Source organism: Mya arenaria, chromosome 2 (genome assembly GCF_026914265.1).
Source record: "Mya arenaria isolate MELC-2E11 chromosome 2, ASM2691426v1".
Taxonomy (NCBI): Eukaryota; Metazoa; Mollusca; class Bivalvia; order Myida; family Myidae; genus Mya; species Mya arenaria.
This window is the reverse complement of record NC_069123.1, coordinates 58,719,812-58,743,743: the sequence shown is the minus strand read 5'-3', so window position 1 is coordinate 58,743,743 and position 23,932 is coordinate 58,719,812. Positions and strand designations below refer to the sequence as shown.

The 23,932-nt window shown below is 40.6% G+C and overlaps 1 protein-coding gene across 1 annotated transcript in view; it reads left to right on the top strand.

Moving 5' to 3' along the window:
- Positions 1-5,148: 5,148 nt before the first annotated feature.
- Positions 5,149-23,932, top strand: part of LOC128216291 (uncharacterized) — a 33,302-nt gene continuing 14,518 nt past the window's right edge. Inside the window, exons 1-25 of the mRNA XM_052922861.1 lie at positions 5,149-5,185; positions 5,479-5,595; positions 5,915-6,078; positions 6,273-6,588; positions 6,710-10,161; positions 10,327-10,377; positions 10,541-10,672; positions 10,827-10,888; positions 11,225-11,387; positions 11,895-11,985; positions 12,343-12,474; positions 12,854-13,055; positions 13,326-13,503; positions 17,352-17,499; positions 17,967-18,055; positions 18,468-18,624; positions 18,914-19,089; positions 19,422-19,602; positions 19,903-20,021; positions 20,315-20,545; positions 20,851-21,021; positions 21,584-21,744; positions 21,952-22,297; positions 22,582-22,795; positions 23,120-23,299. Of these exons, the coding sequence (XP_052778821.1) occupies positions 5,149-5,185; positions 5,479-5,595; positions 5,915-6,078; positions 6,273-6,588; positions 6,710-10,161; positions 10,327-10,377; positions 10,541-10,672; positions 10,827-10,888; positions 11,225-11,387; positions 11,895-11,985; positions 12,343-12,474; positions 12,854-13,055; positions 13,326-13,503; positions 17,352-17,499; positions 17,967-18,055; positions 18,468-18,624; positions 18,914-19,089; positions 19,422-19,602; positions 19,903-20,021; positions 20,315-20,545; positions 20,851-21,021; positions 21,584-21,744; positions 21,952-22,297; positions 22,582-22,795; positions 23,120-23,299 (7,270 nt within the window). The remainder of the gene's footprint in view (positions 5,186-5,478; positions 5,596-5,914; positions 6,079-6,272; positions 6,589-6,709; positions 10,162-10,326; positions 10,378-10,540; positions 10,673-10,826; positions 10,889-11,224; positions 11,388-11,894; positions 11,986-12,342; positions 12,475-12,853; positions 13,056-13,325; positions 13,504-17,351; positions 17,500-17,966; positions 18,056-18,467; positions 18,625-18,913; positions 19,090-19,421; positions 19,603-19,902; positions 20,022-20,314; positions 20,546-20,850; positions 21,022-21,583; positions 21,745-21,951; positions 22,298-22,581; positions 22,796-23,119; positions 23,300-23,932) is intronic.

The window sequence follows — 23,932 nt, the reverse complement described above, 5'->3', positions numbered from 1 at the left end:
GTTATCTTCAACATCGTTGTGAATTTGGACAAAAGTCTGAACAAAAGGCTCAGCGTTGCTAGCCTCCACAACGTTGTAAACCTGGACAAAGGTCTGAACAATAGGCTCAGCGTTGCTAGCCTCCACAACGTTGTAAACCTGGACAAAGGTCTGAGCAATAAGCTCAGCGTTGTTATCCTCAACATCGTTGTAAATTTAGACAAAAGTCTGAACAATAGGCTCAGCGTTGCTAGCCTCCACAACGTTGTAAACCTGGACAAAGGTCTGAACAATAGGCTCAGCGTTGTTAACCTTAACATCGTTGTAAACCTGGACAAAAGTCTGAGCAATAGGCTCAGCGTTGCTAGCCTCCACAACGTTGTAAACATGGACAAAGGTCTGAGCAATAGGCTCAGCGTTGCTAGCCTCCACAACGTTGTAAACATGGACAAAAGTCTGAGCAATAGGCTCAGCGTTGCTAGCCTCCACAACGTTGTAAACATGGACAAAGGTCTGAGCAATAGGCTCAGCGTTGTTAACCTTAACATCGTTGTAAATTTGGCCAAAAGTCTGAACAATAGGCTCAGCGTTGCTAGCCTCCAAACAACGTTGTAGACTTGGACAAAGTTCTGAACAATAGACTCGGCGTTGTTATCCCCAACAACGTTGTAAACCTGGACAAAGGTCTGAGTAATAGGCTCGGCGTTGTTATCCCCAACAACGTTGTAAACCTGGACAAAGGTCTGAGCAATAGGCTCGGCGTTGTTATCCTCAACATCGTTGTAAATTTGGACAAAAGTCTGAACAATAGGCTCAGCGTTGTTATCCTCAACATCGTTGTAAATTTGGACAAAAGTCTGAACAATAGGCTCAGCGCTGCTAGCCTCCACAACGTTGTAAACCTGGACAAAGGTCTGAGCATTAGGCTCAGCGTTGTTAACCTTAACATCGTTGTAAATTTGGACAAAAGTCTGAGCAATAGGCTCAACGTTGTAAACCTTAACTTCGTTGTAAATTTGGACAAAGGTCTGAACAATAGGCTCGGCGTTGCTAGCCTCCAAACAACGTTGTAGACTTGGACAAAGTTCTGAACAATAGGCTCGGCGTTGCTAGCCTCCAAACAACGTTGTAGACTTGGACAAAGGTCTGAACAATAGGCTCAGCGTTTGTAACCTTGGCAATCTTGTAAACATGGACAAAGATCTGAACAATAGACTCGGCGTTGTTATCCTCAACAACGTTGTAAACCTGGACAAAGGTCTTAGCATTAGGCTCAGCGTTGTTATCCTCAACATCGTTGTAAATTTGGACAACAGTATGAACAATAGGCTCAACGTTGTTAACCTTAACATCGTTGTAAATTTGGACAAAGGTCTGAACAATAGGCTCAGCGCTGCTAGCCTCCACAACGTTGTAAACCTGGACAAAGGTCTGAGCAATAGGCTCAGCGTTGTTAACCTTAACATCGTTGTAAATTTGGACAAAAGTCTGAGCAATAGGCTCAACGTTGTTAACCTTAACATCGTTGTAAATTTGGACAAAGGTCTGAACAATAGGCTCGGCGTTGCTAGCCTCCAAACAACGTTGTAGACTTGGACAAAGGTCTGAACAATAGGCTCAGCGTTTGTAACCTTAGCAATCTTGTAAACATGGACAAAGATCTGAACAATAGACTCGGCGTTGTTATCCTCAACAACGTTGTAAACCTGGACAAAGGTCTGAGCATTAGGCTCAGCGTTGTTATCCTCAACATCGTTGTAAATTTGGACAACAGTATGAACAATAGGCTCAACGTTGTTAACCTTAACATCGTTGTAAATTTGGACAAAGGTCTGAACAATAGGCTCGGCGTTGCTAGCCTCCAAACAACGTTGTAGACTTGGACAAAGGTCTGAAACAATAGGCTCAGCGTTTGTAACCTTAGCAATCTTGTAAACTTGGACAAAGATCTGAACAATAAACTCGGCGTTGTTATCCTCAACAACGTTGTAAACCTGGACAAAGGTCTGAGCAATAGGCTCAGCGTTGTTATCCTCAACATCGTTGTAAATTTGGACAACAGTCTGAACAATAGGCTCAGCGTTCTTAGCCTCCACAACGTTGTAAACCTGGACAAAGGTCTGAGCATTAGGCTCAGCGTTGTTTACTTTAACATCGTTGTAAATTTGGACAAAAGTCTGAACAACAGGCTTGGCGTTGTTATCCTCAACATCGTTGTAAACCTGGACAAAGGTCTGAGCAATATGCTCGGCGTTGTTAACCTCAACATCGTTGTAAATTTGGACAAAGGTCTGAACAATAGGCTCAACGTTTGTAACCTTAGCAATCTTGTAAACTTGGACAAAGATCTGAACAATAGACTCGGCGTTGTTATCCTCATCAACGTTATAAACCTGGACAAAGGTCTGAACAACAGGCTCGGTGTTGTTATCCTCAACATCGTTGTAAACCTGGACAAAGGTCTGAACAATAGGCTCGGTGTTGTTATCCTCAACATCGTTGTAAACCTGGACAAAGGTCCGAACAATAGGCTCGGCGTTGTTATCCTCAACAACGTTGTAAACCTGGACAAAGGTTTGAGCAATAGGCTCGGCGTTGTAATCCTCAACAACGTTGTAAACCTGGACAAAGGTCTGAGCAATAGGCTCGGCGTTGTTATCCTCAACAACGTTGTAAACCTGGACAAAGGTTTGAGCAATAGGCTCAGTGTTGTTATCCTCAACATCGTTGTGAATTTAGACAAAAGTCTGAACAATAGGCTCAGCGTTGCTAGCCTCCACAACGTTGTAAACCTGGACAAAGGTCTGACAATAGGCTCAGCGTTTGTAACCTTAGCAATCTTGTAAAATTGGACAAAGGTCTGAACAATAGGCTCGACGTTTGTAACCTACACAACCTTGTAAACTTGGACAAAGTTCTGAACAATATGCTCAGCGATGTTAACCTCGACAACGCTGTGAACTTGTACAAGAGTTTGAACAATAGGCTCCAGTCATATTTGGCTGTAAAGGGCAGGGAGGATCCAACACATTTCTACAAGAAGCTAAACAGATACAAATTAAGATGTTCTATTATGTTGAGAAACCTGTAATTGTATTAGGATTTGTTTTGAAATAAAAGTATTTACTGCTGTGGAAATATCGTCTAACTGATAGACGGCTGTTTTGTTGCACAATACGAGTACCGCTTGTATTTGATATTGATGGGGGCCTTCTACCTGCTCTTAATTATTGATACATAAATGTATTGACGTCAGACGTGTACGATATTATCTGGCTTAGTTCGGCCTACAATGATGGATTTCATTATCATGTACGTACTTAAAATATCCGTGTGTAAGTGTATACAAAAGGATTAAGCACAATACAAAGACTTATTTTCATAAGGCAGTCTCCTCCGAATGCAGAAATTAGGGCCCACGGAAAAACCCAGTTGCCCTATAGTAATCTCCCTGTTCGTCCGTCAGTCAAGTATGCAGAAATTCAACATATAATTGCTGTAAATAATTTGTCAACTATATTTAACTTCTCTAAATATATACAGTCGAACCGCGTTGGCTCGAACTCACGCAGACCTCGAGCCTCGGGAAATTCGAGCCCAGCGGGAATGCTTACCATCAGTAGAGAAATCGGTCCTTTAAATCCAGTTCTAGCCAACGAGAAAATCAAGCCAAGCGAGTTTGGACAAGTGGGGTACGAATGTGCTGTCTTAAAAATCGTTTCAATTTCGAATCAATTAGGCAGTTATATTAAAATAAGCCAAATTGCGTGGCGAAAATAAGAAAATACTCCCTGTGGCGGGGCGAAAATACAACGGATAATCATAGCGTATATTCGCCCATTGCGTATTGTCGGATGGCACTGCTTTTAATACGAAATGGCAGAAATCAGCCACCATAAATGCACCCCATTTTTTGATCTGTTTTGGCATTGCGTTTCCTTCGACAAGAATGCAATGAGAAGTTGCACACTGTTCAGAACTGACACACATTTTTTGATGACCATCTTCCCTGCGTTAAAATTCACAAATGTTTTTTTTTAATTGTACATACATAAAATATATTCTTTTAACTTTCAGAAAAATGGTTATAATCTGTAAGCACCGTTTGTATTACATTTGTCCCCTATTTGCACCGTCACCCAACATAACTTTTAAGCTGATTGACTGTATTGGCATTTTTTTTTTTTTTTCGTCTTCGAATGAGCCAACTTTTGCTTAAATGTCTGGAAACCAGAGAAATAAGAAGGCTGACTAAAGACAAGGTCGTGTTCATATTAATGGTGAACATTTATTGTTTTGTAGCTAAAAGCGTTACTTACGCTTTAGCGAAATTGTCATTTTCGACTGTTTTTTTTCCAGAACAATTCAGATCTGTTCTATTGTGAGTCATCTTATATGACTGAATTGAAGGCATTGATGCCAAAATCAGTTGATCCTGAGGCAAAAGTAAAAAAGAAATGTCAAAAACTGTCAATCTGTATGGGTGCAGCTTTAACAGATGCGATCATTCCGGGCCCTTTTTCACATCATGTGATTGCTGAAATAATACAATAATTAGCGGTAACTACATGTGCTTCGACCTATATAGTCAAACACTAGATATATAAAGCAATAATGCACGGTTTTCATTGAAAGAAAGTAAAAACAAAGAAAGGGTATGTATGTCCTCTCTTGCGGGTCATTGCCTTTTAGTATACATATGCCGTTACTAGATGCCAATAAACCTATTGTGGTAGGTTCTTCACGGATTCTCTTGCTTTGATTCTTGATTTCTTAGTGGATTTTATGTTTCAGTGTTCTGGGTCGAAAACATGTTAATCACCCAATACGGTAACATTTCTTTCACAAACACGCCATTCGCTTAATTATTTAGCTGATCTGTTACAAGCCCCAATAATTAGATATCTGACTCCTGGCTTTCTTGGACTGTTAGAGACGAAACTTAACGGCCTTTCCGGGTATATGTACCCTGATAATTAATACAATAAAGCCCTACTTCATTAAACATTTATGGCCCTAGCGAAGGTACGGAACTTTGGCCCGTTTACTGGGCTTTACGCCACTAAATACTAGAAGCACAGATTTTGACGGAGAAATACGGAAAAAATAATAATGAAAACATAAGTAATTTTTTTTATATAATACAACAAAACAAAACAGTGCATGGTTATGGGAATAAACGACTTCGCGGTTGTTCTAGCAACATGTAAGTGTTCTTCCTGTATTTTATAACTGTTATTATTTAAATTAACATACAATATAGGATCTTTATTTGAATTATTTTATGCTTAATTTGAAAAAATGCAACGTTACACTTTATTTGAAAGTTTGTATAACAAAAAAATATTTTTATTGCTGTTGTTTTTTTCCACTGTATATATTATTCCCGCCGTTTGCAACATTTCGATAGAACGTTTTTAATGACAAGATTGTATAAAGGTACCTCGAAACTGTAACATTTTGAATCAAATCAAAATTAAAATGTAGTGTCTTATATAGGTGTGCTACTCTTTCCCGGGGGTCGGGGGTTCGAGTTTGTGTACCGTGAAGGGGAGGCGGACCCAGTTGATGTGGTCAGACGGGAGGTGGTACTGGACGGCTCCCATGGTAGTCTAGGTATGATTATCTTTTCCTACGCTTGTCAACGTTTTTTACAGAAATACACAGGACCTCTCTTTAATATTATTTTTATATCAAAATAATTACGTATGTTTAATTTTTATGGAGACATTGTTCATATGTTCAACTTGAAATATATAATTTACATACCAGACCGTACATCCATTGGTCTGCAGTACCAATACCAAGATGATAATAATGATACACAAATAATCTTCTATTCAGTTTTGTAAATTTTGCATTCAATTAACAAAATTGGTTAGAACAAATATTGCGTTTGGTTGCAACTTTTATTATAAGTAAAAAAAATAATCAGGTGACTGGCCCCACTGGTGCCTCGGGAACCTGAACAGATGTGCGGAGGGGTTCACGCTTGACATGTGGGTTCGGTTTACGGAGGCGGCCGAAGACTCCCGGGATGTCATCGTTTTCACTTCCGGGGGACATATGTGGTACTCTAACGGCGTCTACTTGTTACAGGTTCGATATACCAAACGTTGAGACCGATTTTATCGTCAAGGATAGTAGGCCTATTAAAAGTTTGCTTTAGTTCATATAGAATAATATAAACAACTTAAAATCTAGAACTTGTTTAATTTAATATTATATACCTTTATAACTTAAAATCATTCTATTTCGAGGATGAATTTAAAATAAAAATATGCAACATTCAGAGATTTGGAGATGAGTATGAATTGGGTGTCGCCTGGGATGAGGACATCTGGGCAGTTCAGTTTCGCGTTCGTCCGTCCGTCTGGGTGAACATCCACGCCGTGTGGGACCTCACTTCCGGTCTTACTTTACTCACGCCCGCATACGAACAGACGGACAGTATGGGCCGGGAGTTTCAGCACTTTACATTCGACTCGTTTATGGACGTTGAGATCGGACTGTACACCGACGGCCGGCCGCTAACCGACGACGTCAGGTTCGAGATCGCTAGTCTCCGGATATACAACTGGCTTTCAACTATGCCATCGGACGGCATTGGTAAGTCAATAATATCGAAACAATGTACGCAGATTTAATTATCTGTTGAACTTATTTCAAAACAACAGCTAGTTTAGCACTTTCACGATCCAATCAATGTGAATATACATGTGCATTCCAGACATGAACAAGTTATGGATGGGCTGTAAAATGATGGACACACCAGACTCGGCATATCCAGTCCCCTTGCCGACCGCCGCAGAGGCATGCCGGCAGCTGTGTTCCGGAAAAGCCATTGCAACAATCAGCACAGACGGTGACTGCGCATGCGCAACGTTGGAGGCCCTGGAAAATGCACAGCCGGATATATCACTGTGTAATAACGAAACCGACTGGCAACTCTACTCCGTTTCCGGCCTCTCGGAGACAAACTCGGGTTACGAGATTACTGTATCTGTACATAAGCTTGGGAACAAAGACTACGTTAAACCATTCGAGGCCGTAGAAATTCGCATCAGCACCAACTTTGTCCTCGACGTCACGTTCATTGTAGATTTCGGTGACGGTAACATAGAAGAATTCGTAGACAATATAATTTCCTATTACTGGACAGAAGAAGGGAAATATGACATAACTGTTTCCACAACCATAGGGATCGCGCAGGTCAGCGGAAGCGCAGACTTTCTCGTGCAGGACGTTGATGAAGGGTACGCGGGCGACTTTGTTATGCTTGGAGCGTATCACGGCAACCAGAGTCGCCAGGCAAACATTGACTTCCTCAATATCGACAAGGAGACGGCCATTTGCGACATCCGGTTTGGGGATTCCGGCGGGGTGGACCAGCGCCGCATTGATCTCTCCGATTATGTGGAGACCGCCAGTCTTTTCCATGAGTATGGACAAATAGGTAGATATGTCATGAGCGTCGAGTGCAATAACCCATATGGCGCTATCCAAAATGAAACCTATTTCACAGCTAGAAAGCTCGATAGGACGTATCACTTCTTAGAACAGGGAAAACAATTTAACTCAACAGCAGTTGGAGACGAAACATTTTTTGACAGTACACTGGCCATGCACAACGATCCTAATTTTGTCATAACACTTCGACAAGATAATATGAGAACACTGATATTAGACCCAACCTCTATGAGATTGCAAGAAAACTATGTCAACTATAAATTCAATGGTGATATCGTCGATTCAAGAATCATTAACGTTCAAAATGTTCTCCAAAGACCGACAATTTCATCTCTAAAACTTGACGGCGCATGGAATTTGACGACAGCTATTACCATAACCCTCCCGCCCGGAAATAACATGTTTGTAAATGTAAGTTTTGGTCTCGGTGTCGGAGAGATGTTCTACATTCACTACCAGCCAAACTTTACAGCTATAGAGTTTATGGTAAACTTCACTGAGCTAGGATACTACCCAATGCATGCGAATATTTCCAATGACGTCAGTTTTAACACTGCCGAATCGCTAGTGTCCGTGGAAGTTCCGTTAACGATGATGTCACTGTCTACATCTGACGTCATTGATAAGGAAAATCCGGCGATTCTTATTATCGATGTAAATGATGGAATGCAAGGGCCGATGAAGATCAACTTTGAAATTGACCACGGAAATGGTTACGTTGATACCTTCTTCCATTATAATGACAAGTATTTCTTTGAACCTTTCCGACACGAATACAAATATCCTGACTGGGGCGACTACGTGGTTTGTGTGAGGGCATTTAACAACCTTGGGTCCGTATTTGACTGCATTAACGTTCGTGTTGGTCAACAGATATCCTACGTGGACATCACAACCCCTACCGCCGGCCGGTTTGTGCCAGGAGATATTGTGACATCCATTATACGTTGTCCTCAAGGGTCAGACAAGATGTTTCGTATCGACTTCGGTGACGGTGACACTTTTGTCTTTACGGACAGGTATCTTGTGGATACGGAAAACTTTATCGACACAACGACGATGGCGCAGACAACATCCGCTCTACAGGTATCTACAGACGGTACGTATCCGAATGGAAATGCAATGTTAGAAAACTCATCGACTACGACTATTCCAAACACCGATAACACGACCTTGAGCGTAAATAACTCAACATCATCGCCTGTTTCTATCACACCGATGTCATCTGAAACTACATCGACCGCCACAAAGTTTACGACATCTGAGGAAATATTTCCCGTAAGACGACGTCGGGAGGCTTTTGGCACAGAAACTGTGACGGAGGATCCTGCGACAACGACAGGACAAGCGACAACAACTCACAACGGTGCGACGTATGGATCGAGTACTATGTACCATGGTCCAAACGCTACGACACACTCACAGTATTCCTATCCAGACAATAATTCTAATTCACAGTCATCTGTGAACATGTCAAACACAAATAGTTCAGGAAATTATTCACATAGTGACGTTAACAGTACCTATACAACGGAGGCCCTCGTTACACCAACAACAGCGCCGCCGACGACAACAACATTTATGCCCTCGACCATGGAGCCCATTCCCGACGACGCCCTGTGGCCTCATTTTACCAACGATTCAACCGCCCGGAGCCGACGGGATGGCACTATTCTTTTAACTCACAAGTACCGCCGGACAGGCACATACCCGATCAAAGTGTCTGTCTCAAATACATTCAACTGGGCTTCAGATGAACTCTGTCCGCCAATAATCGTTGCCAATGCAACAGTCAATACCACTTGCATGGAACCATTATTATCAGTATCTCCAAGACTCGAATCTTCTTCTCGAAACCCGCTTCAATTTTACCGGTCAGAACAAATAAACCTTACGGCAACTGCCTCCTTTACGGGATGCGGGACGTCTAAGGCCACGTACTCCTGGCGAACGGACAGACTTGTTGTAGACAATGGGCGTACTATCAGCCGGCCTTACCAAGACTCTCATATATGTGTACTTGGGTCTTTAGACAAGATGTTTAAATACCCTAAGTCGACTCTACCGTTTGGGGAGTATGTGGCAACTCTAGTAGTCTCACCAGATGGCCACCCCTTACAGACGGCAACGTACGAATTCTACTTCACGGTGAGGCCGTCGCCTCCACATGCTGTTATCGACGGCAACCGGGAACACATGTGGTTTTTGGTTTACGGCACTACTATGATCAAATTTTCGAAATCAATCGATCCGGACTTTAATACAACAGATGGTATTACGTACGATCTGGTAGTTGCACCGGAAACAAAATTATCTGAACTGAAACAGAAAACTCTGCCAAGCGTGAAGGTCTCTTCAAGCCTCGTTATGGAAGGAATAACGCACAAATACACGTCAAAGAATCCCGTCAACCTATATCAGTTCGATAAATGCTTCAGAGAAGTTAGCGGAAATTTGACCAAAGACATCCGTTTCACTAAAGGCCAGTTCTTCGTGCCGTCGGAATACTTTGAGGAGAGCGTCAGCTCGTTTGCTCTCATTTTGTACGTGTCTAAGAACAATTTAACGACATCGGCGCATGCGACGTTTGAGATCCGATTGAGTAACGCTTCCAACCTGCTTGACCAGCTGGATGACCTCTTGGCGTCAAAGGATACGACCGGCGTCATGCGGGCCGTAACCGCCCTCTCCGGTTTGCTCGTCACAGAATCCGTAATTATTATATTGTGTTTATATAGTTTTGTAAATGTATGTATTTTTTCTTAAATTGATAAAATGAAAAGAAGAAAAATAAAGTTCCATATATGAGAGAAAGCCGCGTTGTTGATAGATCTCGTCATGATTACTGTACATTTTTAACGCCTTTGCTGTTTTCAGACAAACAGTTCTGAAGAAGAGAACTTTGAAGCACAAGAAGCCATGACTGAGGTAAGTGGGTAATAATTCACTGGAATATGATCTTTGGTGTGATAATCTATCAAGCTTATTATATTTTGTTAATACTAAATATATATTAACAAATGCCGACTTATAGATTTACATTATGTTAATGACATAAATTATAGCAAAACATGCTTTACGTATTTATCAGCTGAAGGCAAAGTTAATCGGCGCCCTGGACTCGGTGTCGGAGGGCGTGGCAGACATTGATCAGGCGTCGGGAATGATTGGGCTGGTGGACGATCTCACCAAGGACGGAAGCAGCGTCTCTGACAATGCACGGGTAAGTGTGTGTGTGTTTGCGCGCGGATATGTTGTAGCGGATATGACCAGGTTGGACTGGTAGACGACCTCTATAAGGAATCGATCAGCGTCTCTGACTACATACGGGTAAGGTAAGGTGTGTGGGTGTTGGGTTGGTGATGGACATTGACCAGGTTGGACTGATGGACGACCTCACCAAGGAATCGACCACTGTCCTTGACTATGTACGGGTAAGGTTAGGTGTGTGGATGTTGGGTTGGTGGCGAGCATTGGCCAGGTTGGACTGATGGACGACCTCACACAGGAATCGATCAGCGTCTCTGACTATGTACGGGTAAGGTTAGGTGTGTGGGTGTTGGGTTGGTGGCGGGCATTGGCCAGGTTGGACTGATGGACGACCTCACACAGGAATCGATCAGCGTCTCTGACTATGTACGGGTAAGGTTAGGTGTGTGGGTGTTGGGTTGGTGGCGGGCATTGACCAGGTTGGACTGTTGGACGACCTCACACAGGAATCGATCAGCGTCTCTGACTATGCACGGGCAAGGTAAGGTGTGTGGATGTTGGGTAGGTGGCGGACTCTGACCAGGCATCGGTATGATTTGACCAGTGCAAGAGTAAATGTGGGTTCAGATGATAGGATGGCTGTGGAGGATATTAACAAGCTGTCGGGGATTATTGGGCTGGAAGACGAACTTACCCAGGAATGGAGCAGCGTCTCTTACAATGCACGGGTAAATGTTGTTGGGTTGATGATTATCGGGGAACGAATATGGCGGACATTGATCAGGCGTCGGGGATGTTTACATTGGCTGGCGACCTTATCAAGGACTCGAGCAGTGTCTCACTCAGGGCCCCAGGGTAAATGTCTGTATGAGGGAAGGGAAGGTGAGTGTCTTGGACATAAGCCACGCGTCGGGAATTATCGGGCTTGTGGATGACCTCACTAAGCTCTGTGACAATATATGAGCAATTAAAGGATGGGATGTGGACAATGATTGAGGCTTGGATGTGGAGGATAAGTTTAGCTGACCTTGACAATGGTGTTGTCGGTGTGTGTGATATGGGAGAGGGGAGGGAGAAATGCAGACATACTAGTAGTCAATGCAAAAAAAACAAGTGATTTCAACTTTCTAAAACATTAACTTTTACTGTTATAAAACTACACATATATAACGACCCAAGCCGTTTGTAACCTTCTACCTACTGAGTATGCCATTTAATCCGCTTTGTACTTTCAGGAAAGCGCAACAAACGCCATCAAGAACTCGGCTGAAATCACTGAAGGCTTTGCCGACGAGCCAATGGACACACTGACAGACGTCGGTTCAAGTAAGATCATATATTACTAATGCTATGAAAACACAGTCTGGTGCCTTTCATTATTTTGATGCTGGAAATGAACTTATTTTAAATACCTTATTGTAACACTTAAATGTTTGAAAATGCTCGTTTCAAACCCCGATACTGTCTGACACGATGTTACACGTAAAAGTAACGCGCTGTTTAAAGTGGCGGGATATCCCAACAATAATACAAAGGACATTAAAATAATCACACAAATTTAATTTGTAAATATATGATATCGCGACAAACTTGAGACATTTGAAACTGAAACTGGCCATTGTATAAGGACTTAATGATAAATGCAGTCAACCAGTCAAATATGTGACTGCTTTCCCTCTGCAGAGGTTGTCTCTGGCGTGAGTAATGTGCTCCCGAAGCCTGACGCGACAGAGGCCTTGCTTGCGGCGCACAAGGAGAACATCCGACAGGCAGAGGCGGACGCCAAGGCCGTCATGGGACCCACAGACGAGGAAAGTATGTACACGCCCGGCGGTTTAAATGATTATTATGTAATGTTGACATTCGTTTTCTCACTTCTGATGTATTTTGGGTAGGTTGTTTTTCTAAAAAAAGTTGCAAACGAACACGTTGTCGTTATTAAAAAGGTTTTGAGGAAAGGCAATTATTGAACGGGCTTAATAAAGAATACTGATATGAAAATAATACGTCCAGCATTTTGTGTTTCACACACTTAAAAGCAATCTGAGTTTAGACCTTCAGAGTTGAAACAATACGTAAAAAAGGTTTGGTTTGTGATACAAACGTTTCCCCAACATAGACGATATCTCAGTCAATATAACTTACTGCAAAACACACGCGGTTAAGCTGTCACTGCCCCGTTTCCGCATTTTAGTTGCTAACGGGGAGGCCGAGGAAGAGGGCGCTGACATAAAGCTGGACGATGACGAGGTTGAATTGACGGAGCTCACGGAGGAGGAGATGGCGTCCACCGCCCCGCTCCCCTACAACAAACTTCTCAAGCGCTGCGACCTCCTGCACTCGCCGCCTCTAGACAAGCTCTACAAGTACCTCTTCTTCTACGAGTCCATCTTCAGGTAAACTTCTAGTAGTATTTTGATGTCGAACTGAAAAGCAAACCTTCAATTTGGAGGAAACAAAGTAAACAAACTATCACGTTCGTCGTTTGATGCAACACTTGTAGTTAATAGTGTTGCAGTTGTTGTTGATTTTGTTGTTTTTTTTGTCACCCAAGAATAAGCAGAAACATCAATAAGATAAACATATAATTTATGCGTTAACAACCAAGCCGCAGTTGAAAACAACGAGCTTGGCAACAATATATTGACCTTCTGCATGTCGTACAGGTCTGTGTTGAAAAACATCAGCGAGGAGATCATGGTGAGTGCCGAGATCCTGAAACTGGCCCGGAACGACATATTCTGCTATATCGGGGTGCTGGAGGAGCCCGGGGACGTCGAGTGGTACTACAACAGGTTCTTTGACAAGGAGAAACGACGCAGGGACCTCATAAAGAAAAACGCCGTAAGTTTGCGAATTGAAAAATTGTGTTTAAGAGGAAAAATAGTGATATAAACGATGCTGCTTGTGTGACATGATTGTATATATATGTTCTTTATTTCCTCTTGAAGAGATACATACATAATTATAATAAAGAGAACAAAAAAATACATGCACATTCATAGCAAAGCAATTGATATAAGAAAGACAAAACATGATTAACTAATGATTAAATGCAAACATATGATATAAGAAAAAAAAAACATATAATAAATTAATACAATTTAACAGATGCAATCATATGATGTATAAGGTAATATAATGAAATGTTCAAACATAAAAAATGTGATTCTTTATGACGTTATCAATATTTGTTAATTTGTTCATTTAGTGATGATTTACATACATATATATTTTATACATTATTATAACGACAAAATGACTTTATGTATTTACAATATACATAGTTTCAGGCGAATGCTTTAATCAATTACAAGTGTTATTACATCTTTATAGCTTTGCATAAGCTTATAATTGAAAATGCAATTTTATTACACATAAACATTTAAAAACATAGCTAATTGCGATACGTAGAAAGTGTTTATGAACCTTCTTGCTAGGAAATGCATGATGCCTTTTTCCTAACAAATATTGTAACTTTGTTTCATCATCACAATTAGTCAAACACATGGATACATCATTGATAAACTCATTTGAAATAATATCATAGAATCGTATTCTTATGTCTGATGATAAATGGCAGTAAAATACAACATGATTTACAATATTGTCAACTACAACACCACACGCATGGCATAATATCGGTCCCCTATTATCATACGGGTTTGGTGATATCCAGAGTTTGCTCACTTCCAGTGCATGTCGGCGTGACCGGAAGTCTGATGCGCATGTCCATATTATCGCTGGTTCAATACTTGTATGCAAACATCTGAATCTTGTAAAAGAAACATCGTTTTGTAGTCTCTGTTTCCATTTGTTCAAATGGTGTTGATACACTGCTTTTTTACAAGTGATCTTCCAAGCTGATTTCGTAGGAAATTGTCCTGTGTATGAATATCTTGTAATAACTGGAAGCAGATTGTACTTTGATAGTATGTTAATTATATCCGGTATGTATCCCCGTTGAGTGATTTTATTTGTTCGACATGCATACATGGCTAGCCGCAGGTTGAAGATTTGCTTGGAGAGTACATGCACTGGCATATTACAAAGACATTCAAGAAACGTTAGTTTTTTAATATCTATTTGACTTTCTATTGACTTCATACCGAGCATCGCCAAGCATATATCAGTACGAGTTCGTATAGGAAATCGCTGTATTAGTTTTGCAGCCATTCGTATAAAGCGTTCTAGTTGCAGATAGTTTGTCTTCGATAAGTTGTTCCACAGTTCTGCCCCAAAAAGGAGTTTTGATACACATATTTTTGACACTAATTCTGCTGACGTAAGTGGGTTAATTAAACAGGTTCCGACGTTCAGCGACAACAATGAATAAAATGATGCTTCAGCTTTTCTGCATGCGACCGTAACTTTATCATTATCTGTCAATTTGTCATTTAGCTGTACACCAACATGTCTTAACTTGTTCGTGTGCTCAATTTTATTATGTCCTAGGTAAAAACTATTGCTCGTCTTATTCCTGGAATGGTCTCCAAATATCATAATGAAGCTTTTTGCTGAATTAATCATATATCTAAATTTGCAGGTGTATTCATACGCAGTATTTAGTAGATTTTGGAGCCCTGACGGCGATATTGCACTTAAAGCGATGTCGTCTGCTAAAGTAGTATTGCTCGTTGCTATGTTGATGATATTTGTCCCCTGGTTACTTCGCTCCAACAATTCGAGGAGGCCGTTTATGAAGAGGTTGTAGATCCAAGTTGAGAGTATCCCACCTTGCCTTATCCCTTGTTTTACCGGGAAAAAGTTAGGCGTTAAGCCATTTGCCGATATGCAGCTATACATGTCAGTGTGAGCGTCAACAATTAATGACCACGTTTTGCCTGTTATACCCAGTTCTGCAATTTTGTAAAATACTGCATCCAACCAAACTGTATCGAACGCCATTCTCGTATCGAGCATCGCAACATATACTTTATTATTAAGTTCTAGATTGTGATATATTGACTCTTGTAGGTTAAAAGACGCAGTTATTGCCCCTGTGTTCTTCTGATAAGCATTCTGTTGACGGTTTGGAAACTTAACACCAGTGTCTTTCATCCACGTAGTTATTTTACTGTGCAAAACCTTTTCAAAAAGTTTGTAAATTACTGGCAGTAGTGTTATGGGTCTGTAATTTCTTGGGTCACTTCTTGGTTTGCCGTTATCTTTGTAAGCTGGTATGATAAGTCCCTTTTTACACATTTTAGGAATAATTCCTGACACAATTATTCGATTAAATAAAAATGACAGTGCTGCACACAATGCTTGTCCGCCGTAGATCAGATGCTCGTTAAAAACTATATCATATGATGAGGCTTTTCCTTTATTAAGCGTTTTAATATACGATTTTATTTCTTCGCTAGATATTGAGGCTAATTCTGGCGCACTAACCACATCGCTACCATTTATATCTTTTAAGCGGTGTACTTCTTTTTCAACAGTTTCTTTGAAATTGTTGTCAAAATGGTCACAGTTGAGGGGGGTATAAACGTCTTTGAAATACTTGGTGAAAATTTCAAGTATACTTTCTGGGTCCCTGGCTGTTTCGTTTTCGTATGATAGTTGACTGCATACAGTTGATTTTTTATGTTTTCTAGATTTTACTAAGCTCCAAAATAGTTTGTTATCGCATTCAGCTGCTTCTATAAGTTGATTATTAAATGTCCTTTCAACTTTTTCAATCGCCGTTTTTTGTATCGTAACAAAACTTCGTTTATATCTTTTATTATATGTTGCATATGATTCGTGATGCCATCCACGTGGCTGTCCCTTCGCTATCCAACATTGCCTTGCTTCACGCTGTTTATTATATGCGCTTTTAACTTCCTGTGCCCAGTAAGGCTTTGCATGACGGTTATATTTCGTATGTGGGAGACATTGTTGTGACGCTGATGTTATTGCTTTAATGATTGTATTATATATCACGTTAACATCTTCCGTTTCCTCAATTTGCAAACGTCCGGTTAAGCTTTCTTCGTAGGCGGATATATGCGTTTTGTTCAGTTTATGCCATGCAATGTGACGTTTTATATTAACATCAGTTGTGCGCATAAATGGTACAGAAATAATTGCAAATACAGGTAAATGATCAGATACAGAGAACATATCATCATCTAATATTTCAACATGCTGAAACAACTCTTTATCGCAATTTGAAATAATAATATGGTCTAACATAGATTCCATAGTAACATACGTAAATTTAGGACCTTTACATGAAGGTAGATGCATTAAAGATAACATATTATTTGACATTACGAAATTAGAGAATAATAAACCTCGTACATTGTTATGACTATTTTGTATAGTAATTTCGGAATTCAAGTCTCCAAAGAACATAACAATACCATCAGCAGAGTATGTGTTATAAATGGCATATAGGGAATTTATATAGCTTTCAAACATATCATTTGGATAATTTGCTGAAGGCATATATACACAAAACGCAAATATCTTTACGGATACACAGTCTATCTCTATACCGCATATTCTGTCATTAATTGATTCGTTAATATGTTTAATACTGTAGTCCAAATTTGATTTATACATAATAAATACACCGCCCTTTCCACAGCGTATATTAGTTGTCCGTGCAGAAGCATTGCGAAGCTTTATCCCGTTTTTCCCATTTCATTGCACGATAACCGTTTATGTGCATTCATACAACACTTACTGAATTGCTCATTTAGGATCGAGGTGTGAGCAAGTCATTCCTTTCGTCCATTGACTCTGTATCAAGCGTCCTACTGAACAAGACTGACGCAAACCAGACGGTGGAGCTAAGCGCCAAGGGCCTCAAGGTCTCCATGAAGAGGGCCTCCGCCAACGGCTCGGACGGTACGTTTACTTCATCGACAACCAACACGATTCAAGAATGTCTGATTTGCATAATCATAACAGTGAACTCTGTGAACATAGATTATTTTGGTGTAAAAGCCTTGGACAAACTAAAGCACATAGCAGACCTTGGTCATTATACTAAATAAATGATTGTATTATATTCGATTTGAATAATTCATTTCCAGATACAAACTAAATGTTGACTTTATGTATCATGTTGCTCTGTAAAGTTCATGAGGAATGTATAAATGAGAAAATTGGCATTTGTGACATTCTAGATAATTATCCATATGCATATCACATTCGTTATAAATGTCACATGGCATTTCTCGATCAGTTTACACAGATAAACAAACAGCCACAGTCCAATTCCAGCTTCATACATTTTGAAGCAATTCTGTATATAATATCATAATTGCTCATTGCGACATGTTAAAATGCATGCAATGTTTCCATGACAACAGATGAGTCTATGGGGGATGGTGGTGCGGGAGTGAGAATGCCGACGGGTATCCTCTCGGGCTCCGGAAACGACAGTGAAGTCGGACAGACGGTATGCGATCTAATAGAGGGCAATTACATCAATTTTACCAAATACAGCTTTTTACTTTTAATGTCAAGAGTGAATAGTGTTTATCTTATTGTTGATATCAAAATATTGTTACGGCCAGAATAGCACACACTCGCTACAAAAACATTTTTTACATTAATACAAGTAACATACGGCTTCGGCGATGCGATTTATTGTTGTTGTTGTTTTTTCAGAAGAATGAAACCTGAACTTTAACAACAACAACAACAACACAATTACCTTTGAATGGTTTAACGGCGATTTGATATCTCAAGACAACAATTAAAGAAACTATCAAAATGAGTTAAGATTATGTATATGTAATTTGAAATGCATTTTTTTTTCAAAGTTTATTGTTCACAAACGCAAATTTTCTCAATTATACATTTCTCAGTTGATCATGAACGACGACAACCCGTTTACGTACGGTAACGAGAACGACACGACGTCAATAGGGACGGGAGTTGTGACGTTCAAGCTGTCCACGCCGGGAACCAAGAACGAGGTGCCTGTCTCCAACACCACGGAACCCATAGAAATCTACCTCGGCAGTGAGTAAAGAGTGAAAATAGAAGAATTTGTTAAATAATTGGCGATATGATCGTTTGTTGTCGAGCGTAGAATAAATTGTCATAAATGGAAGAATACAACACCAGTGTTTTTGCCTTTTTAAAAAGTAGCCAGTATTCTGCATATTAATTTTTTTATGAAAAGCAAAACCTCATCCAAGGCTGCACAAGCCGTAACCGTTATATGTCAAAACAGCCATCCTGGGTTTGATTAAGCCAAGAAGTTATCAAATTCTATAAGAAAACATCCTAACAAGACCTTGTATTTTAGCAAGCGCGACCCTTCTGGCGGACCCTAAACTTTACACGCTGATCCTGCGGCAGGGAGACTCACAGAGTTCCATGGTGTACCATCCCATCAATGTGACAAACAATGACACCACCATACACATGGTCGTACGGCCAGAAATGCGGGACTCTGAGGACCTCTTCGATATCCTCATACAGGTATGAGCTATTGTCTGTGCGTCAGCATTCGTGAGTGCGTAGGAGTGAGAGTCTGTCTGGGTCTGCGTCTGTGTCTGTGTCTGTGTATGTGTCTGTCTGTCTGTCTGTCTGTATTTATGTCTGTCTGTCTGTTTGTCTGTCTGTATGTCTGTCTGTCTGTCTGTCTGTCTGCTGTCTGTCCACACGGGTTTCAATTTGACTGGCCCTGCTTATCGTCTATTCCTATGCGAAGCGCTCGCCTGTCACTCCTTCTGTCTGTCCTTTTCTCTCTTTCGTTTTGTGCATTCGTCTGTAAGTTAAATATAAATAATTTATAACCTTGTTTTATTCAGTATGAAAGCCGGCCTAACGACACAAACTACATGGTTCAAACGACGCTTCCACACCCTGAGGACGCGTTCACGGCGTACAACCTGACGTGGGAGAAGGAGGACGAGGTACGCCACACGTTCTTCCCGGACGCCGAGCTCACCAGACTGGCTGGAATGTACTATGTAGGCGTCAGACTCAGATGTAAGCAAAACATTTCACATTTTTAGTATAGATTACCCATGACATTTTGACATTTTGCAAGGCTCAATTTATTTAGATAGAATGAAATGAATTTATACAAAAAATAACGACATTTGGAGTTTTTTGTTAGGAATTTTGTAGGAAACATATTAAATACTAGTAGTACAATGTCCAAGGAAGTTGTGATACGCAAAATAATTGCGTATGCTAATCAATATAATTTTTCAATCAGACTTGTATTATTAATCATTTGTTCTTTGTTAACCTATTATCATTCTCTCTCGCTTCTTCCCGGTGTAGCTGGTAAAGTGGACCTATCGTCTGAGGAGACGATGTTCAACTACACGTACCGCCACTTTCTGGGCGGCTGTCGATTCTGGAACCACGAGAACGAGACATGGGAATCGGACGGATGCATGGTACATGATCTTTTTGTTTTAAAAAATGAGATGTGGAAACAAATATGTTTTGTGACATATCTTGGTATCCACATACAACATGAAAACACATATGTATACATATAATATGTGTGTTATAGTAGCTGAGAGGTTTATTGCATACTATTTACTGTAAATTAATCAAGAAACCGGTAATAACAGTTTTGCATTTAGTTTTGCAGAAACAAATTATTTAAATCCAGATCCTGTTTACAATCAAAAACACAATACATGGTTTTTACAAATAAGAATCCGCCATCATCTACTGTTTGCAGGTGGGCAACCTGACAACGTACAACGCGACACAGTGCCTGTGCACCCATTTGACGTCCTTCGGCGGTGAGATGGTGGTGCCTCCAAACACCATCGACTTTAACAACGTGTGGGCCAAGTTCAAGGACCTGAATGAGAACGCTGCCGTGTTTAGTACCATCGTCTCCCTGCTTGGAGTGTATGTGATTGGCCTCATCTGGGCAAGACATATGGACAAGAAGGACCTCATTAAGGTACAATCAAAATGGCTTTACAGTCTTTAGAGTTCAAATTTATATGAGACTCTATTTATAAAAAAATCTGTATCTAACCCAGTCTAATTTCCGTCTAGGGCACATCTGTAGTTAAAAACTTATATTTCATATTAAAATATTTCGAAAGATTTTGACTTGCAAGTGCGTCAAAACAGATGCTTAGTTTGTTTTGATAAGCTGAATGTATGTTTCGGTATATGGTTACCACAACACCGGTATGGACCTTGTAAAACTATGTGATCGCTATGAATAGTTGCATGTAAATGCATATTAAATGATTGCAGTGGGGTGCGACTCCCCTGGAGGACAACCTGCCCACGGACAACTACCACTACCAGGTGTCTGTGTACACGGGGATGAAAAAGAACTCGGGCACAAAGTCCAGCATTAGCTTTATCCTCTCCGGGGAGGTCCATGACACGGGCGTCCGCAGGATGTTTGACGGGAAACGACAGGTGCGTTGTGTTTGTTGTTTTTATGATCATAAGTATTTGTATGCAAGTGATATGAAATGGGTTGCGTTATGTACCAGCAAATTGTAACCACGGCCTCCAGGTCCGGGGTATACCGGGGATACCTGGGGAAGTGAGCCGTGTTTTTACCTTTCAGGTGGCCCCGCAGTGCCGAGTGAGTGCGGTGGTTTTGTTTTCACGCCCAAAACAGCGGGGAATGAGTCTTATCTAGGATGTCCCAGGGGTGCGGGGGCATTTGGTTACAATTGACTGGTGCATTACATGAAGGCTTTCATTTGAAAAAGTCTTAATTCAAAACCACCCGGTCATTCGTTAAGCAATTCCCGGTACAAATTATAACTCAAGTTGCCTTTTATCTAAACAAAGAAAAAAATATTAACCAAATTTCAAATACCAAAAGTGAAAGACTATCAAACAATGAACGTGTTTTTTAACGGACGTAACATTTAATTTTCTTTAAAAAGTGCAGCACCTGTTTAACGCAACATGCAAATACACGTTTTGTGTTGTATAATAAATATAAAAAAAAATATATATTACACAGACACACGGAAAGGGGAGCATCATGAACTACGTTTTAAGCGTCGAGCAGAAGCTAGGGCCGCTCAGTTTCTGTCGCGTCTGGCACGACAACTCCGGTGACAGCGCCTGGCGTTCATGGTACCTGGAACAGATAGAAGTCTCCGACCTACAGACCGGCGAGAAGTAAGAAAGTGTTATACTAACATTATAATACTTTGGTACTTATTCAACATACTTATTCATTCTCGTTGTGAGTGTTACATTGTCCTTATTTGAGTACATGTCGGTTTTATCATTGTCTTTTCAGCCACCATTATATGTGACTGTTACGTACACAACATACAACTATATTTGAATAAAAAAATATGCGCCTCTTGTTTTTGTTTGCAGATATTTCTTTCTATGCAACCGGTGGCTGGCGTGCGAGGAGGATGACGGAATGGTAGACCGCATACTTCCGGTCGCAAGCATCGAGGACTTGGTCGCCTTTAAGCAGCTATTCTCCTCCTCCGTCCGCAAGAAGCTCTCAAGCGACCACCTTTGGCTGTCCGTTTTCAGCCGGCCCACGCGCAGCTCTTTCACGCGCGTGCAACGGATCTCGTGCTGCATGTCGCTGCTGTTCCTGACCATGATCACGAATGCCATGTGGTTCAAGTCTGACGGTGAAAAGGGGGACGACTCCCAGAAGCAGGTGGTCTCAATGAGCATTGGACCCATCACTTTCACGCTCTCACAGGTATGTCATGTCAGAAGTGATCTATATTGGTCTGATTCGTCATATACGTTATAACGCTCACTCAAAACAACATCCAAATTTGTTCAATATTGACAATTTAGCAACCGTTATATCATGTCAGGATACCTTTAAAATTCCGAAATCTCGTCATCACAACATCATTTCTATTATAACCATTGAAACTAGCCCTCTTTTATAAGGGCATCAAATAGATTATATATGTAGATCAAAACAAGAGTACCATTGTACGAAGTAACATTTATAGTAAAGCAAACCTTTTGCAGATTTTTATCAGCTTAGCCAGCACGATCATTGTGTTTCCGCCGAGTTTCCTACTGATTACGCTGTTCCGGAGGACGAAACAGAAAAAGAACACAGTGATGCAGGCGAACCAGACCAAACCCAAGCGCGGAAAATGGAAGAACCTAGGCACGTCAAACTCCCTCACAAACATGTGGGGCCCAGAGCCTAAGGAGTCCAAATTCAAAAAGTTCAAAGGTTGGCACTTTGTTTTGTGTACGACATTTTACTGAGGATTGTTTTTTATATATTCAAATGTGTTCTTGTTTGTTTTCAAAAACTAATTTTAATTATTAATCTACAGATATAGTAACGTTCTGTGTAATAGACTAATGAAACAAACCAAAAATAATTCGTGTTACTCTTCTTCGAAAGGGGTTTAAACACAATTCATTAATTTCGATTGAATACTTCGTTGCTACTTGTACAATCAAAGTGACCGACCTAGGAGTTACAACTACTTTCACTTGACGCCATCAAATGCCTTTCTATGACAACCACAATTCCTGATCTGTCCGACAGAGAGTATCAATGAGCTGGTAAAGGGTGGTAACAAGAACAAGTACGACCCACAGGAGGAGGACTTCGACAGTATCCCGGCCCCAACCATCGCCGGAGACCCGAACGCCAAGAAGATAAGGGCCAAGAAGAAGAAGAAGCCATTCATGTTCCCTCACTGGTGTAACTATATCGCATGGGTCTGTAAGTGAAGTGAAGTGTTTTGCTGTTTCTTTGTTTCAATACTCTGGGATAGTATTAATATTACTACCTACGTGTTTCTAAAAATACACTTTTCTTATCGTTGTCAAATATATGTAAAAGAGCTGAATTTTTCATGTGCAATGATATTTAAAAACACATCGTTGCTAAAAACTTAAATTACGCTGTCTGGTTAACGCATCAAGGCGGGTTATAGTCCCGAGCCGTGCGTATCTAAGTTTGGGTTGTGGTCACCAAGCTGGATATGTGTTTTTTTTCTCGTTTGTAACATCGTGCCAACGATTGTGACTTAGCATAAGTTAATAAAACTTTTCTTACAATCGTTGTAAATTAAATATTGATTAAGCTACAATAAGAGGATAACTGATGAATTGACTCTCAAATATAAACTGTCCCGGATTATTTTGCTATTTTTATAATGGTTGGTCTCAAATTTAAAACAGGCTTCTATGAGATGGTAACATGAACATATTTTGGACATTAATTAACTAATTTCTTTAGCTCGATTGTGACGAAAGTTTACTAATAGCTTATAGAAACACTCTCGAGTTCGTTTCCTAGGCAGAAACCAGTAATGGTGTTCATTTTGCGAGACCGTGAGAAAATATCAATGGT